General features: G+C 52.0%; 1 protein-coding gene across 2 annotated transcripts; it reads left to right on the top strand.

Annotated features, from left to right (window-relative positions):
* The first annotated feature begins 243 nt into the window (after positions 1–243).
* On the top strand, positions 244–18,658 carry LOC306768721 (ceramide transfer protein-like). Of its 2 annotated transcripts, XM_079257138.1 has the most exons (18): positions 244–795; positions 2,914–3,048; positions 7,403–7,519; positions 7,607–7,672; positions 9,583–9,690; positions 9,782–9,920; positions 10,722–10,796; positions 15,846–16,003; positions 16,090–16,182; positions 16,258–16,344; positions 16,444–16,530; positions 16,602–16,697; positions 16,775–16,907; positions 16,976–17,046; positions 17,113–17,241; positions 17,330–17,459; positions 17,562–17,698; positions 17,769–18,658. In XM_079257138.1, the coding sequence occupies exons 1-17, from the start codon at positions 685–687 to the stop codon at positions 17,687–17,689; spliced, it is 1,863 nt and encodes a 620-aa protein (XP_079113264.1). In that variant the 5' UTR covers positions 244–684; the 3' UTR covers positions 17,690–17,698; positions 17,769–18,658. The 2 variants fall into 2 exon arrangements, with proteins under 2 accessions (XP_079113264.1, XP_079113265.1); XM_079257139.1 differs by lacking the exon at positions 7,607–7,672.
* The last annotated feature ends 52 nt before the right edge of the window (positions 18,659–18,710 follow it).

Below are 18,710 nucleotides of genomic sequence, written 5' to 3'. Positions count from 1 at the left end.
TTTGTTGTTGTTTTCGTGTTGGTTTCCCTCCTCTGCTCCTCTCAGTGCTCCTCCTCAGAGGAGACTCCTCAGTCTCCAGTCTATTTTCAGGTCTGTACTATAAACAGGGGGCGTGGCCTATTTCCATTTTAGGAGCGGACTCAGGTGACGTCAGCGGGGCCAGCGCCCCTGCGCAGCGCGGCAGCGGGGACACGCGCGGCAGCGGGGACACGCGCAGCGCTCGTGCAGCAGCCGTTAGAGGAAGCAGTGGAGCTGGGTAGGCTGAACATGGCGGTGGTCCGCGGGGCTGTCAGCAGGACAGAAGCTGCGGAGCTTCTCTGAAAGGCGGCGACGGACCAGCTAGGACCGCTGCAGCTCGTCTCAGCTCGTTTTTCTACATTTCATTAATATTTTCCCTCGTTTTTCTCCTTCTTTTCCCCTCTTGTTCCGCTTTTCGGTTGAAGCGGAGCGGACAGTTGACGTCTCGCGCTGCGACCCTTTGAGCACCAGATCGGGGCTAAGCTGTTTTCAGGCCAGCCAGCTATCGATCCTCCGACATCTCGGTTGCTCTGGTTCCCTCGGAGCTGTTGGCGGACCGGTCCCAGCCCGACATGACCCGCTGAGCTGTTACTGCCCGAACCGAATCCGCCGGTTCCCTCCAGCAGTACTCTGGTTCCGTCTCGGTATTTCAACATTTCTGATAAAATGTCCGACAACCAGAGCTGGAACTCCTCCGGTTCTGAGGAGGATTTGGAGCCCAGAGAGGAGTTCGGACCCCCCACTGGTGTCGCGGAGTTCAGCGGAGTCCTCAGCAAGGTGAGTCTCCAGGTGGGACCTTCACCTGGGGGGATCCTGCCTTTCCATGATGGTGTCCCATCTGACAGCCAGATAACTGAACCCTTGTCAGGTAAAGCCTCCAAACTGGGTAGATGTGGACATGTGTCCTGTCATACTGGGACATGTGTCCTGTCATACTGGGACATGTGTCCTGTCACACTGGGACGTGTCCAGTCATACTGGGACATGTGTCCTGTCACACTGGGACATGTGTCCTGTCATACTGGGACATGTGTCCTGTCACACTGGGACATGTGTCCTGTCATACTGAGACATGTGCCCTGTCACACTGGGACATGTGTCCTGTCATACTGGGACATGTGTCCTGTCACACTGGGACATGTGTCCTGTCATACTGGGACATGTGTCCTGTCACACTGGGATATGTGTCCTGTCACACTGGGATATGTGTCCAGTCATACTGGGACGTGTCCAGTCATACTGGGACATGTGTCCAGTCATACTGAGACATGTGCCCTGTCACACTGGGACATGTGTCCTGTCATACTGGGATATGTGTCCTGTCCCACTGGGATATGTGTCCTGTCACACTGGGATATGTGTCCTGTCATACTGGGACATGTGTCCTGTCCCACTGGGATATGTGTCCTGTCCCACTGGGACGTGTCCAGTCATACTGGGACATGTGTCCTGTCATACTGGGATATGTGTCCTGTCCCACTGGGACATGTGTCCTGTCATACTGGGACATGTGTCCTGTCATACTGGGATATGTGTCCTGTCCCACTGGGACATGTGTCCTGTCCCACTGGGATATGTGTCCTGTCCCACTGGGACGTGTCCAGTCATACTGGGACATGTGTCCTGTCCCACTGGGACATGTGTCCTGTCATACTGGGATATGTGTCCTGTCCCACTGGGATATGTGTCCTGTCCCACTGGGACATGTGTCCTGTCATACTGGGATATGTGTCCTGTCCCACTGGGACATGTGTCCTGTCACACTGGGACATGTGTCCTGTCATACTGGGATATGTGTCCTGTCCCACTGGGACATGTGTCCTGTCACACTGGGACATGTGTCCTGTCATACTGGGATATGTGTCCTGTCCCACTGGGACATGTGTCCTGTCCCACTGGGACATGTGTCCTGTCACACTGGGATATGTGTCCTGTCCCACTGGGACATGTGTCCTGTCATACTGGGACATGTGTCCTGTCATACTGGGACATGTGTCCTGTCACACTGGGACATGTGTCCTGTCATACTGGGATATGTGTCCTGTCCCACTGGGACATGTGTCCTGTCATACTGGGACATGTGTCCTGTCACACTGGGACATGTGTCCTGTCACACTGGGACATGTGTCCTGTCATACTGGGATATGTGTCCTGTCACACTGGGACATGTGTCCTGTCATACTGGGATATGTGTCCTGTCCCACTGGGACATGTGTCCTGTCATACTGGGATATGTGTCCTGTCACACTGGGACATGTGTCCTGTCATACTGGGATATGTGTCCTGTCACACTGGGACATGTGTCCTGTCATACTGGGAGTAATGGTTTGGCAGCAGAGGTTGAGGTCCAGAAAGATGCTGGGTTTGCTGAAAGCCCGCTGTGCATGTGTCAAACTGGTTTTCTGTGCTGAACATGCTGTGAAGCCCTCTGCCAGACGATGAGTGGGTAACCCAGTTAACCATACGCCTCTGCCCGCTGGTCTGATTGGGGACAGACGTTTTACTTGTTAAGCTGCGAGCAGCTCATGTGGTATTAATGTGTGTGTTCACGGCTGGCTGGAAACAGATTGCATGCTGACCCGCTTCCCCAGCATCTTGTGAGATTAGCAGATCCACGTTGAGCTCACCTGGTCTGTCATAACAAGCTGCAAACACGTCATGGAGCTCATTCGGATTATGGGTCTACGTTACATAAAATCCCAGAAGAGTTCCCAGAGAAGCCGGCGGCGGCGTACGCCTCCATGCTTGATGTTTTATGTACTGCATGTAAACAGGTTCACCTGACACTGCATCCTTTCCCAGTTACCTGGTCACAATGGAACAAACTGGAATATCAATAACATTCTGTGTTTTCTTCCTGAAATCATTGCTTTTTATTCTCAAACTTTGTTTCAGTGGACCAACTACATCCATGGCTGGCAGGACCGCTGGGTTGTGCTGAAGAACAACACGCTGAGCTACTACAAGTCCCAGGATGAGACAGAGTACGGCTGCCGGGGTTCCCTCTGCCTCAGCAAGGCCGTCATCACTGTAAGTGCTTTCTGAGAGGAGCGACACACCTTTCCCTCACACTCTTTTCTAAATGTCCTGCTGGCAAGCTGCTGCTTGCAGAGGAGGGCTGTCTCTGTCTCTGCCTGTTTAAATGATGCATGGAGTTTAGAAACATGCAGCCATCTTTGTTTTGGGCTGAAAGCATTGCTGCTGTGTGGCCCCTAAATCCGGCCCCAACCGGTACGGCTGTCATATTAGTAGATGTGAGTTTTACTGCATATTTAATGATAAACTGAGACAACATATATATTTTTTGTCAGAAGTATCAGCTTTATGACATTTTCTAAAAGGCTTCTAAACATCAACATCTGGATCTCTGCATTAAACACACAGTTCGGTTATTTCTGCTGGGAAACGAGACTCTGGGCTGACGCGAAACACGCTGCAGGTCTCCTACAAATCAGACCTCTTTATCAGGTTCCGGCGGTCTGGGTGGATCAGGTCCCGGCGGTCTGGGTGATTGTGTTTACCCACAATGCCGTGCGCTGAAGTGACATTACACCATGTTTGTAGTCCACTTCCTGTAAAAGGACTGAGACTGGCGTCTGAACCCGCTTTGATCTGGATCAGAACTGGTTTTCCGCCATGAAGCGGTTCTGGGAGCAAGCGGAGCAGGATGAACGGACACAGCTGCTGTGTTTGTGTGGAAGCGGTGTGTCATGTGACGTCCTCGGTGCGGCGTTGTGAACCCGATATCCTGGAAATGCCGCCTGCAGAGCGCCGTGTGGCTAACATGAGCATTCCTGTTCCCTGTCTCTGGCGGTGAAACCCCTCGCTGAGCGGCGTCATCCTCTAATGCAGGTAGATGGCGTTGGTTCTTCCCGCCGTCTGCAGGCGCCTCCACCCGCTTCACAAGTCAGTTGCTCTGAAGCTGAGCTCGTGTTTGAGGAAAACACGCAGCTGAAGCCTGATGTTCGCTGCTGCTAAATGTCCACACATGGCGACTCTCCCGTCTGCAGGACGTCATGGCGCGGCGCTGCTTCTGGCCTTTTTTAGAGGGTTCAGTTGGAATAGGTGCCGTGTGAAAGCAGACTCAGGCCGGAACGCCATCTGATGGTAGCTCATCTCCCCGTTTGTTCCTTCTCCAGCTGCAGACATTTCCTCCGTCATTTCCTGAACGTTCCTGCCGTCCTGCGTCAGTTCATCTTGTCACGTGCGGAGTCGCTTGTCCAGTCGCGTGTGGAGTTGCGTGTCCAGTCGCGTGCGGAGTCGCAGGTCCAGTCGCGTGCGGAGTCGCGTGCGGAGTCGCGTGCGGAGTCGCGTGCGGAGTCGCGTGCGGAGTCGCGTGTCCAGTCGCGTGCGGAGTCGCGGGTCCAGTCGCGTGCGGAGTCGCGGGTCCAGTCGCGTGCGGAGTCGCGGATCCAGTGGCATGTGGAGTCGCGTGTCCAGTCGCGTGCGGTGTCGTGTCAAGTCGCGTGGAGTCCTGTGTGGAGTCGGGTATGGAGTCGCTTGTCCAGTTGCGTGTGGAGTCGCGGGTCCGGTCGCGTGACCAGTCACATGCGGAGTCGCGTGTCAAGTAGCGTGTGGTGTCGCATGCGGACTCGCGGATCCAGTGGCATGCGGAGTCGCGGGTCCAGTCACATGCGGAGTCGCGTGTCAAGTAGCGTGTGGTGTCGCATGCGGACTCGCGGATCCAGTGGCATGCGGAGTCGCGGGTGCAGTCACATGCGGAGTCGCGTGTCAAGTAGCGTGTGGTGTCGCATGCGGACTCGCGGATCCAGTGGCATGCGGACTCGCGGATCCAGTCACATGCGGAGTCGCGTGTCAAGTAGCGTGTGGTGTCGCATGCGGACTCGCGGATCCAGTGGCATGCGGACTCGCGGATCCAGTCACATGCGGAGTCGCGTGTCAAGTAGCGTGTGGTGTCGCATGCGGACTCGTGGATCCAGTGGCATGCGGAGTCGCGGGTCCAGTCACATGCGGAGTCGCGTGTCAAGTAGCGTGTGGTGTCGCATGCGGACTCGCGGATCCAGTCACATGCGGAGTCGCGTGTGGTGTCGCATGCGGACTCGCGGATCCAGTGGCATGCGGAGTCGCGGGTCCAGTCACATGCGGAGTCGCGTGTCAAGTAGCGTGTGGTGTCGCATGCGGACTCGTGGATCCAGTGGCATGCGGACTCGCGGATCCAGTCACATGCGGAGTCGCGTGTGGTGTCGCATGCGGACTCGCGGATCCAGTGGCATGCGGAGTCGCGGGTCCAGTCACATGCGGAGTCGCGTGTCAAGTAGCGTGTGGTGTCGCATGCGGACTCGTGGATCCAGTGGCATGCGGAGTCGCGGGTCCAGTCACATGCGGAGTCGCGTGTCAAGTAGCGTGTGGTGTCGCATGCGGACTCGTGGATCCAGTGGCATGCGGAGTCGCGGGTCCAGTCACATGCGGAGTCGCGGGTCCAGTCACATGCGGAGTCGCGTGTCAAGTAGCGTGTGGTGTCGCATGCGGACTCGTGGATCCAGTGGCATGCGGAGTCGTGGGTCCAGTCACATGCGGAGTCGCGTGTCAAGTAGCGTGTGGTGTCGCATGCGGACTCGCGGATCCAGTGGCATGCGGACTCGCGGATCCAGTCACATGCAGAGTCGCGTGTGGTGTCGCATGCGGACTCGCGGATCCAGTGGCATGCGGACTCGCGGATCCAGTCACATGCAGAGTCGCGTGTGGTGTCGCATGCGGACTCGCGGATCCAGTGGCATGCGGAGTCGCGGGTCCAGTCACATGCGGAGTCGCGTGTCAAGTAGCGTGTGGTGTCGCATGCGGACTCGCGGATCCAGTGGCATGCGGAGTCGCGTGTCAAGTAGCGTGTGGTGTCGCATGCGGACTCGCGGATCCAGTCACATGCGGAGTCGCGTGTCAAGTAGCGTGTGGTGTCGCATGCGGACTCGCGGATCCAGTGGCATGCGGACTCGTGGGTCCAGTCGCGGGCAGCGGACAGACAGCTGGAACCAGGTGTTCTCCAGGCTGTCATGTTGCTACCTAACACTTGTTTTCCTTTCTGACGCTCAGATCTGCAGAAACACGCCTCGTACCTCTTCTGCTTCCCATCACACCCAGCAGAGCATTTTAACCTCATATTGATCCTTATTAAACATAAATAATCATTCATTCATTCTCCGAACCGCTTATTCCAATTCAGGGTCGCGGGGAAGCTGGAGCCTATCCCAGACAGGCAGTGTACACCCTGGACAGCTCGCCAGTCCATCGCAGGGCCACACAGAGAGACGAACAACCACACTCATGCTCACACTCATTCCTAGGGGCAATTTAGAGTGACCAATTAACCTAACATCATGTCTTTGGATGGTGGGAGGAAGCCGGAGTACCTGGAGAGAACCCACGCATACACGGGGAGAACATGCAAACTCCACACAGAAAGGCCACTGACCAAACCAGCCAAGGATCGAACCAGTGACCTTCTTGCTGTGAGGCCACAGTGCTAACCACTGCGCCACCGTGCAGCCCATAAATAATCAATAAAGCAGAATCCTGATTGCCTGGCTGTGATGTCATCTGTTCCCTGCAGCAGGAATTTCCACTTCAGGATCCGGACCGAACCCATTCGGGCTCATTGATCAGCCGCCTCTGGTCCGGATCCTTTAGGATTCTCTCAGAACTTTTACCAGGTTCTTCCATGTCTGACTGACACGCCACACATGTGTTCTGGGTATGTTTTCCCACAATGCACTTTGTTTTGGAGTCCACTACCTGTATCCGGCCCGTTTGAACCGGACCGGGCCGCTCCTGGGATCAGGATCAGATGCACGTTTTGACCCAGAAGCGAAGCGACTTTCCTGCAAAGGAACCAGAAAGGCTGCTGACAATGTGACCCAACTCCTGCTGAGCTTTCCTTTCACGAGTTCACACCACTGCTGTCACCGTCTTTCTTTCATTCCTGCCAGCACACGCACTCTCACACACACACACACACACCCTCACACACATACACACACTCTGCTGCAGAGTTTTGCAGCACGCTGCTGCTTCTCTCTGAAAAAGGCCTTTATGGGCCTCCTGCAGGACTCCACGTTCCTGTTTGGCTTTGAGACGTACAGATGAGCTCAACCTCAACATGTTTCATGGAGCACATGGAAGACCACATGGAAGACCACATGGACAACCACGTGGACGACCATGTGGTCCACATCATCACCGGCGTCCACGCGATGGACAGAGAATCGGAAAGTGTCGCCACCTCTCACGTTGCTCTCTGCTCCACTGAAAGCTACGAAAAGCACATCAAACGATGGATATCCAGACAGTCTTCTGCTCGTCACTGGCCTCATTCACTTACACTCACACTCACACAGGAGCCTGATTTTCAGCCTGGATCTGTTTCTTTCAGTCTCATGAGTTTGACGAGTGCCGGCTGGACGTCAGCGTCAACGACAGTGTCTGGTACCTCCGGGCTCAGGATCCAGAGCACAGAAACCAGTGGATCGACTCCATTGAGCTGCACAGAGTAAGACACACACGCCGAATTAACATCTCATACATGGTTGTATTGGTGAATGTGTGTGTTTACTGTGTGCGTGTGTGTTTCCATCAGAGTATCAGAGAGGGGAGGAGGGAGAAGGGAGGAGTCCAGGGGACAGTAATCATCCCTCTACCACTGGTGCGTTTGTGGCATGTCTAGGACTGTAGGAAATCTGGTAAACTTGTCTTTAGCTCAGCACGCTGTCACAGCGTGTGTGTGTTTGTGTGTGTGTGTGTGCGCGCGCGCGCGTGAGTGAGTGACACATTGCGTCCGTCCTGTCCTCTGCAGGAACGTGTGTATAGCTTCATCCTGGACCAGCAGCATGTTGAGGTCTGTCGACTCAGGTTCATGTAACCCTGATTTACTGACGCTCCGCTGCAGCTCCCACGAGTTCCTCATGTTGCAGGTTGGGTTCACCTGCTGAGATGTAGCTGGCTCAACTGGTTACAACTGACTACAACTGGTTAGAACTGGTTCCAACTGGTCACAACAGGTTCCAACTGGTTAGAACTGTTCACAACTGGTAGGAACTGGTTACAACTGGTCACAATTGGTAAGAATTGGTTACAACTGGTTAGAACTGGCCACAACTGGTAAGAACTGGTTACAACTGGTCACAACTGGTTAGAACTGCTTACAACAGGTTGGAACTGGTTACAATTGGTTACAGCTGGTTAGAACTGGTTACAACTGGTTAGAACTGGGTCTGACTAGATGAGTTCAGCAGAAAAACCCAGTCAGGTTCCAGTTTGTGTGGCAGCGCTGCTTCCTTTCATCCAGTCTGACTTTATTTCTGAATCAGTTAAAACACGGAACAAATTCCCTGCAGAAGATGAAACCCACAGTTCATAGAAGTCGTAAACCAGTGCATTTAAGCAGCAACAGAAGGTGAGTTTTTACATCACGTTGAGACCAGCTGGAGCTGGTAGAGCGTATAGAACATGTGAGCTCAGGGACCACGATGAGATGGAAACATGTCCATCAGTAACACGCAGCGTGATCTGGACGTCCGACATGTCGATGAAATAACCTGAATATCAGAAACTCTCCCGGCGAGGTGTCGCCGCTGACAATCGGTTTTATCACCGTCGAGGCGTTTCCGGGAGATCTGGGTTCCCTAAAGACGTCCTGCTGTACCTCCCATCGCTGCTCAGAGCTGCCTCCGTCTGCAGTGTCTGATGTGTCCTACATGACATTAACATGTCCCATTACACGACACCAGCTGGGAGCCATCAGCCTGCTGCTGGGTTCTCCTCCATGCAGATGTGGGACGTGGCTCTTCAGAAGCAGCAGTTGGAGAGGAACCTGAGACGTATTGAACCAGATTCTAAACCCCCCCCCGGCAGAGACGTGTGCCGAACAGAACCAGGTTAAAACTTTGTTCCAGCGTCGGTCGGACATGGACCAGAGACTCATGCAGCATAAACACGCTACAGACTCATCGCTCTCGCTTCGGGAAACCCCCGAGCACATCCAGCCCCCCCCATCGCACCCACAATGAGTCATCACTGAAACCGCTCTCCCCAGAAGGCCCCGCCTCCATCACATCGTCGCCATGGAGACACAAACACTACAACCAACACATGAGAAGCATGGCTACCAGATCACCGTTTGGATGAGCTTGACATCAGGAAGTGTGTGTGTTTCTGCAGGGACACACACACACACACACCCTGTCTGAAGCAGACGGAGTGTGCAAACAGACTGTGTGTGTGTGTGTGTGTGTGTGTGTGTGATGAAGTCGGAGAGGGAGCAGTATGCTGGCTGCTGAAATCCTCCTGCAGAGCTACTCCTGGTCGTTGACCGACAGTTACCTCGGCCTGCTGGGTCCGCCTGCGCCCCCTGATGGCGGTTTCCTGCAGCAGCTGGTCGGTCAGCAGACAGAGGAGGCGTGTTTCCGTCATGCTGCTGCGGGGCAGACTGGATCTGTGTCAGATTAGACGTGCACAACGTCCCGTCTGTCTCCAGATAAACCTGCAGCAGAGGGAGGAGTGGGGTTTTACACAGATGTGGTAAAACAGTCTGAAGTCGTGTCCTCATCTCCTCAGGCTGATCCTGGATATGGCTCAGAGTCCAGTCTGCGGCGCCACGGCTCCATGCTGTCGCTCACATCGGCCACCAGCGGCTACTCCGCCACCTCTGCCTCCTCCTTCAAGGTAAAGCACATTACCAGCGTGGTCTGGATGCTTGTAGAAACTCATCGTGTCTGCTGCGGTCTGTAAACACTCGCCATTTGTTCCGTTACAGAAGGGCCACAGCCTGACGGAGAAGCTGGCAGAGATGGAGACGTTCCGAGACATCCTGTGCAGGCAGGTGGACACGCTGCAGAAATACTTTGACAGCTGTGCAGACGCCGTGTCCAAGGACGAGCTGCAGAGAGACCGAAGTAAGCAGTCCTACAGCTTCGTGTCGGCTTCATGTCCAGCCTGAAACTGCTGGTGCCTTCACGGCTTCACGGCCGTTTCAGCTTCCCACACTCCAGGCTGCCGTGTTTTCCTTCATCTCAGCTTCAGAAGGTCTTTGAACTGTGTGATTCCCGCTGCGTCGGGAAGAGTTAGTTACCATGGTAACATGTTGTCGCTTCTGCTGCTGGAGGAGTTTTTCGTCCACGCCGCGACTTCAGCAGCTTCGCTGAACGTCGACTTGTCTGGATGAGAGGGAAAGTTTCAGCGAAGCCGTGAGCTGACGCGCTGCAACGAGAAGCCGATCCTACAAAGCCATGCGCTCGTGTCTGGAAGTCAAAGCCAGATTTACATTTTTATTTTGGCTTTTAATACGTAAATAAATGAAACTTCCAGGCCTGGGCGGAGTGTTGACGGGAAACTAGGGCAGAATATTCCAGATTATTTCTGAGGTAATAATCAGAACGAGACGGAGAGGAGCGCTGCAGCTCATCTGCTTTCTGACTGGTTCTGTCCCAGTTTCACATGAAAACACAGTCAGGATGGGTTTACATTCATACCAGCATAATAATGGAAGTGTTTGTCGTACTGAACCCTGCAGGAATGTGTGTGTTGGTGTGTGTAGAGTCGGACAGCGAGCATCATGGCCGTCTGTGTGGACGACTGCAGCGAATGAAGCCCTGCTTTTGTTCTCCCCCTCCCCCTCCGTTGTGAGGATGAAACCAGACCATTGTCACGTTGTCACCGGGGGCGACCAGATGACACCTGTCTCCTTTCTCTTGCAGTCGTGGAAGACGATGAAGACGACTTTCCGAACACGGGCGCTGACGAAGAGTTTCTGTGCAGCAACAGAGAGAAACGTGAGTAAAGTCTGATTTTACCGCCTTGTCCGAACTTTTACCTCTCAGACGGCTTCTCTCCTAAAGCTCCAAACTCCCGTCAGTCGTAACTTTTACCTCAGACGGCTTCTCTCCTAAAGCTCCAAACTACCGTCAGACGTAACTTTTACCTCTCAGATGGCTTCTCTCCTAAAGCGCCAAACTCCCGTCAGACGTAACTTTTACCTCTCAGACGGCTTCTCTCCTAAAGCTCCAAACTCCCGTCAGACATAACTTTTACCTCTTAGACGGCTTCTCTCCTAAAGCTCCAAACTCCCGTCAGACGTAACTTTTACCTCTCAGACGGCTTCTCTCCTAAAGCTCCAAACTCCCGTCAGACGTAACTTTTACCTCTCAGACGGCTTCTCTCCTAAAGCTCCAAACTCCCGTCAGACGTAACTTTTACCTCTCAGACGGCTTCTCTCCTAAAGCTCCAAACTCCCGTCAGATGTAACTTTTACCTAAAGCTCCAAACTCCCGTCAGATGTAACTTTTACCTAAAGCTCCAAACTCCCGTCAGACGTAACTTTTACCTAAAGCTCCAAACTCCCGTCAGATGTAACTTTTACCTCTCAGATGGCTTCTCTCCTAAAGCTCCAAACTCCCGTCAGATGTAACTTTTACCTAAAGCTCCAAACTCCCGTCAGACATAACTTTTACCTAAAGCTCCAAACTCCCGTCAGATGTAACTTTTACCTAAAGCTCCAAACTCCAGTCAGATGTAACTTTTACCTAAAGCTCCAAACTCCCGTCAGACATAACTTTTACCTAAAGCTCCAAACTCCAGTCAGATGTAACTTTTACCTAAAGCTCCAAACTCCAGTCAGATGTAACTTTTACCTAAAGCTCCAAACTCCCGTCAGACGTAACTTTTACCTCTCAGACGGCTTCTCTCCTAAAGCTCCAAACTCCCGTCAGATGTAACTTTTACCTAAAGCTCCAAACTCCCGTCAGACATAACTTTTACCTCTCAGACGGCTTCTCTCCTAAAGCTCCAAACTCCCGTCAGACATAACTTTTACCTCTCAGACGGCTTCTCTCCTAAAGCTCCAAACTCCCGTCAGACGTAACTTTTACCTCTCAGACGGCTTCTCTCCTAAAGCTCCAAACTCCCGTCAGACGTAACTTTTACCTCTCAGACGGCTTCTCTCCTAAAGCTCCAAACTCCCGTCAGATGTAACTTTTACCTAAAGCTCCAAACTCCCGTCAGATGTAACTTTTACCTAAAGCTCCAAACTCCCGTCAGACGTAACTTTTACCTAAAGCTCCAAACTCCCGTCAGATGTAACTTTTACCTCTCAGACGGCTTCTCTCCTAAAGCTCCAAACTCCCGTCAGACGTAACTTTTACCTCTCAGACGGCTTCTCTCCTAAAGCTCCAAACTCCCGTCAGATGTAACTTTTACCTAAAGCTCCAAACTCCCGTCAGATGTAACTTTTACCTAAAGCTCCAAACTCCCGTCAGACGTAACTTTTACCTAAAGCTCCAAACTCCCGTCAGATGTAACTTTTACCTCTCAGATGGCTTCTCTCCTAAAGCTCCAAACTCCCGTCAGATGTAACTTTTACCTAAAGCTCCAAACTCCCGTCAGACATAACTTTTACCTAAAGCTCCAAACTCCCGTCAGATGTAACTTTTACCTAAAGCTCCAAACTCCAGTCAGATGTAACTTTTACCTAAAGCTCCAAACTCCCGTCAGACATAACTTTTACCTAAAGCTCCAAACTCCAGTCAGATGTAACTTTTACCTAAAGCTCCAAACTCCAGTCAGATGTAACTTTTACCTAAAGCTCCAAACTCCCGTCAGACGTAACTTTTACCTCTCAGACGGCTTCTCTCCTAAAGCTCCAAACTCCCGTCAGATGTAACTTTTACCTAAAGCTCCAAACTCCCGTCAGACATAACTTTTACCTCTCAGATGGCTTCTCTCCTAAAGCTCCAAACTCCCGTCAGACGTAACTTTTACCTCTCAGACGGCTTCTCTCCTAAAGCTCCAAACTCCCGTCAGACGTAACTTTTACCTCTCAGACGGCTTCTCTCCTAAAGCTCCAAACTCCCGTCAGATGTAACTTTTACCTAAAGCTCCAAACTCCCGTCAGACGTAACTTTTACCTAAAGCTCCAAACTCCCGTCAGACGTAACTTTTACCTAAAGCTCCAAACTCCCGTCAGACGTAACTTTTACCTCTCAGATGGCTTCTCTCCTAAAGCTCCAAACTCCCGTCAGACATAACTTTTACCTAAAGTTCCAAACTCCCGTCAGATGTAACTTTTACCTAAAGCTCCAAACTCCCGTCAGACGTAACTTTTACCTAAAGCTCCAAACTCCCTACAGACATAACTTTTACCTAAAGCTCCAAACTCCCGTCAGACGTAACTTTTACCTCTCAGACGGCTTCTCTCCTAAAGCTCCAAACTCCCTACAGCGTTAACTTTTACCTAAAGCTCCAAACTCCCGTCAGACGTAGCTTTTACCTAAAGCTCCAAACTCCCGTCAGACGTAGCTTTTACCTAAAGCTCCAAACTCCCGTCAGACGTAGCTTTTACCTAAAGCTCCAAACTCCCGTCAGACGTAACTTTTACCTAAAGCTCCAAACTCCCGTCAGACGTAACTTTTACCTAAAGCTCCAAACTCCCATCAGACGTAACTTTTACCTAAGGCTCCAAACTCCCGTCAGACGTAACTTTTACCTAAAGCTCCAAACTCCCGTCAGACGTAACTTTTACCTAAAGCTCCAAACTCCCGTCAGACGTAACTTTTACCTAAAGCTCCAAACTCCCGTCAGACGTAACTTTTACCTAAAGCTCCAAACTCCCGTCAGACGTAACTTTTACCTAAAGCTCCAAACTCCCGTCAGATGCTATTACCTAAAGCTCCAAACTCCCGTCAGACGTAACTTTTACCTCTCAGACCGCTTCTCTCCTAAAGCTCCAAACTCCCGTCAGACGTAACTTTTACCTAAAGCTCCAAACTCCCGTCAGATGTAACTTTTACCTAAAGCTCCAAACTCCCATCAGACGTAACTTTTACCTAAAGCTCCAAACTCCCGTCAGATGTAACTTTTACCTAAAGCTCCAAACTCCCGTCAGATGTAACTTTTACCTAAAGCTCCAAACTCCCGTCAGACGTAACTTTTACCTAAAGCTCCAAACTCCCGTCAGACGTAACTTTTACCTCTCAGACGGCTTCTCTCCTAAAGCTCCAAACTCCCGTCAGACGTAACTTTTACCTAAAGCTCCAAACTCCCGTCAGATGTAACTTTTACCTAAAGCTCCAAACTCCCGTCAGATGTAACTTTTACCTAAAGCTCCAAACTCCCGTCAGACGTAACTTTTACCTAAAGCTCCAAACTCCCGTCAGACGTAACTATTATCTAAAGCTCCAAACTCCCGTCAGATGTAACTTTTACCTAAAGCTCCAAACTCCCGTCAGATGTAACTTTTACCTAAAGCTCCAAACTCCCGTCAGATGTAACTTTTACCTAAAGCTCCAAACTCCCGTCAGATGCTATTACCTAAAGCTCCAAACTCCCGTCAGATGTAACTTTTACCTAAAGCTCCAAACTCCCGTCAGATGCTATTACCTAAAGCTCCAAACTCCCGTCAGATGTAACTTTTACCTAAAGCTCCAAACTCCCGGCAGACGTAACTTTTACCTAAAGCTCCAAACTCCCGTCAGACGTAACTTTTACCTAAAGCTCCAAACTCCCGTCAGATGTAACTTTTACCTAAAGCTCCAAACTCCCGTCAGATGTAACTTTTACCTAAAGCTCCAAACTCCCGTCAGATGTAACTTTTACCTAAAGCTCCAAACTCCCGTCAGATGTAACTTTTACCTAAAGCTCCAAACTCCCATCAGATGTAACTTTTACCTAAAGCTCCAAACTCCCGTCAGACGTAACGTTTACCTAAAGCTCCAAACTCCCGTCAGACATAACTTTTACCTAAAGCTCCAAACTCCCGTCAGACGTAACTTTTACCTCTCAGACGGCTTCTCTCCTAAAGCTCCAAACTCCCGTCAGATGTAACTTTTACCTAAAGCTCCAAACTCCCGTCAGACGTAGCTTTTACCTAAAGCTCCAAACTCCCGTCAGACGTAGCTTTTACCAAAAGCTCCAAACTCCCGTCAGACGTAGCTTTTACCTAAAGCTCCAAACTCCCGTCAGACGTAACTTTTACCTAAAGCTCCAAACTCCCGTCAGACGTAACTTTTACCTAAAGCTCCAAACTCCCGTCAGACGTAACTTTTACCTCTCAGACGGCTTCTCTCCTAAAGCTCCAAACTCCCTACAGACATAACTTTTACCTAAAGCTCCAAACTCCCTACAGACATAACTTTTACCTAAAGCTCCAAACTCCCGTCAGACGTAACTTTTACCTAAAGCTCCAAACTCCCTACAGACAACTTTTACCTAAAGCTCCAAACTCCCGTCAGATGTAACTTTTACCTAAAGCTCCAAACTCCCTACAGACAACTTTTACCTAAAGCTCCAAACTCCCGTCAGACGTAACTTTTACCTAAAGCTCCAAACTCCCTACAGACAACTTTTACCTAAAGCTCCAAACTCCCGTCAGACGTAACTTTTACCTAAAGCTCCAAACTCCCGTCAGACGTAACTTTTACCTAAAGCTCCAAACTCCCGTCAGACGTAACTTTTACCTCTCAGACGGCTTCTCTCCTAAAGCTCCAAACTCCCGGCAGACGTAACTTTTACCTAAAGCTCCAAACTCCCGTCAGACGTAACTTTTACCTAAAGCTCCAAACTCCCGGCAGACGTAACTTTTACCTCTCAGACGGCTTCTCTCCTAAAGCTCCAAACTCCCGGCAGACGTAACTTTTACCTAAAGCTCCAAACTCCCAGCAGACGTAACTTTTACCTAAAGCTCCAAACTCCCAGCAGACGTAACTTTTACCTAAAGCTCCAAACTCCCAGCAGACGTAACTTTCACTCGGAGTTTGACCCAGCGATATGGAAAATGTCCCGATAGAGACCAGATTTAAAAGGACATGTCGTGCTTGTGTGTCGCTTAGTGTTTCAGTCCCTGAGTCAGAAGGGAATCAACGGCATCGACTTTAAGGGCGAGGCCATCACGTTCAAGGCCACCACAGCCGGGATCCTGGCCACCCTGTCCCACTGCATCGAGCTCATGGTGAAGAGGGAGGACACCTGGCAGAAGAGGCTGGATCGGGTCTGTGATACCCCCCCCCCCCCCCCCCCATATCGTTCCCAGGTCAACCTTCCTGCCGCTCACCTTGGATCTGTGTGCTTGTGCAGGAAATGGAGAAGAGAAGAAGAATAGAGGAGGGTTATAAATCCGCTCTGAATGAGCTGAAGAAGAAGTCTCACTTTGGAGGTCCGGATTACGAGGTGAACTAACTGGGAATCCTCCAGTATGCAGCTGGGTGTCTGAACTGGCCGAGCTGATGGTGCTTCTCTCTACAGGAAGGTCCCAACAGCCTCATCAACGAGGATGAGTTCTTCGACGCGGTGGAGGCTGCACTAGACCGACAGGACAAGATCGAGGAGCAGGTGATCTCCTCATTACCTCCAGCCTGAAGCACGTGTCATGTACATGTTTCTCACTGTGTGTGTGTGTGTGTGTGTGTGTGTGTGTGTGTGTGGACCCAGACTGAGAAGATCAGGATCCAGCGATCCAGTCCGGTTCCACCTCCAGACGTCTATTCCAGAAGCGGAACGCACAGATTCAGCGATAAGGTTGGGACTGACAGTTTTACATAAAAGAGACATGATGAAGGTCTGGAATGATCCAGATCCGTCTGTCGCAGGTGGAGGAGATGGTGCAGAACCACATGACCTACTCCCTGCAGGACGTCGGCGGAGATGCCAACTGGCAGCTGGTGATTGAAGAGGGAGAAATGAAGGTGTGTTTGTGTCGCTGAGGAGCTGCGGCGAGTTCCAGCCCCACCCGGGTGACTCTGCTTCCGCTGCGTGTTCGCAGGTTTACAGGAGAGAGGTGGAGGAGAACGGGATCGTACTGGACCCACTGAAGGCCACCATCTCGGTGAAGGGGGTCACCGGACACGAGGTCTGCCACTTCTTCTGGGACACGGCGTACCGCAACGACTGGGAGAGTAGGTGTTGGCACACAGCTGGAATCTGGAGGAGACTCCTAAAGTTAACCGATGCTTCTCTTTTTCAGCCACCATCGAAAACTTCAATGTGGTGGAGACGCTGTCGGAGAACGCCGCCATCGTCTATCAGACCCACAAGGTAAGAAGCAGCAGCTTCCTCTGCTCCCCGCGGCGGCGTTGCTAACGGCGCCACGTCTGCTTTCAGCGGGTCTGGCCGGCCTCCCAGAGAGACGTCCTCTACCTCTCCGCCATGAGGAAGATCACAGCCAGCAACGAGAACGACACGGACACGTGGCTCGTCTGCAACTTCTCCGTCGACCACGACGATGCCCAGGTGAGGGTCCGCATGGATCCTCCCCAGGTCCGGTAAGAACCGAGCCCGACCCGTCTCACCTGCTGCTCTTGTCCGTTTGCACCCGCAGCCGAGCAGCAGATGCGTCCGAGCCAAAATCAACATCGCCATGATCTGTCAGACGCTGGTCAGCCCACCAGAGGGAGACAGAGAGCTGAGCAGGGACAACATCTTGTGTAGAATCACATATGTGGCCAACGGTGCGTTCACTGCCTCATGGACATGTCAGACTTGTGGACGCCGTGGAGACGCCGCGGTGCTCCGCTCTTCCTGCTCCGTAAACAGGTTTGTTGTCTGTGCAGTGAATCCCGGAGGGTGGGCTCCTGCCTCCGTCCTCAGGGCCGTTGCTAAGAGGGAGTACCCCAAGTTCCTGAAACGCTTCACCTCCTACGTGCAGGAGAAGACGGCAGGCAAGCCCATCTTGTTCTGACGCTGCCAGGTAGGACTCGCTCACACGTCCCGCTCTTCATCCTGTCGTCTCAACATAACCCCAGCTCTGGTGTTTCCAGGGGTGACCGAGCAGCTGCAACTCATCGTGCTTCTCCCCTGCAACTTTCACTCTGCAAATAAACCTCCGAACGCTTCAGATTCCACAGCTGTCTGCGAGGAACGGCGAGGTTTCCTCCAGCTCCAATCCAACGTTCAGCCCACGGTTTCCACACGAACACGTGAAACTGCTGCAGCGGTGCTTCCAGAAGCAGACCTCACCGCGTCCTGACGTTTCCTCTGAAGACGTCCGTACAGCTGAACTCTTGCTTTGTTTTACGCCACCGTGGAAACGTCACGGCCCCAGTGACCCCGATGACCAGTCTTTGTCTGGCTAATGAAGCCGCCGCCTCGGCGCTGAAGGAAAGACCAAAGACGAAGGCTCCTGAACTTCCTCAGCCGGAACCGCTGAATGTTGGGAAGCCGTTTGAGCGACATGAAGGTCTGCAGCTCGGCCCAGAAAGCCTCAGTGCGCCCGACTCAGACTAGCCGGGGCTGTTTACGCAACCGGACGGCGACTCTGTCCAGAGAAGCCAACGCCGTCAGTCAGAGCGGGTTCAGAAAGGCCGACTCCTCATGTTGGAGGGAGATTTTCTCTCCGCTGTCACTCGTCCATTTCAAGGTGGTTTTTCCTCCCCACGTCGCGCTGATTTACGCTTCAAACGCCGTAAACCTGGCGCCTTGTTTTCACCCCAAGGTCATTTTTATTTTTCCTTCCTGTTGACAGGTGTGTGTGTGTGTGTGTGTGAGAGAGGCAATGTGAAGCCAGATGATGCTCGGCGTCGCTGCCGAGTGGAGAAACTCCAGGCTGAAGCTCTTTCACCATGTTTCTGATAAACTCGCCGCTGATGGTGGGACTGTGATTAACTTTGTAAACATGGCGGCGCTCTGAAAGCAAAATAAAGCAGGTGATCTTCCATGACTGCAGCAGTTTGTTGGAGTTGGAACAAAAACAGACACGGAAC

This window comes from Telmatherina bonti, assembly GCF_933228915.1.
Source record: "Telmatherina bonti genome assembly, chromosome: 17".
Taxonomy (NCBI): Eukaryota; Metazoa; Chordata; class Actinopteri; order Atheriniformes; family Telmatherinidae; genus Telmatherina; species Telmatherina bonti.
The sequence above is the reverse complement of the archived record's forward strand: the minus strand, read 5'-3'. Positions and strand labels throughout refer to the sequence as shown.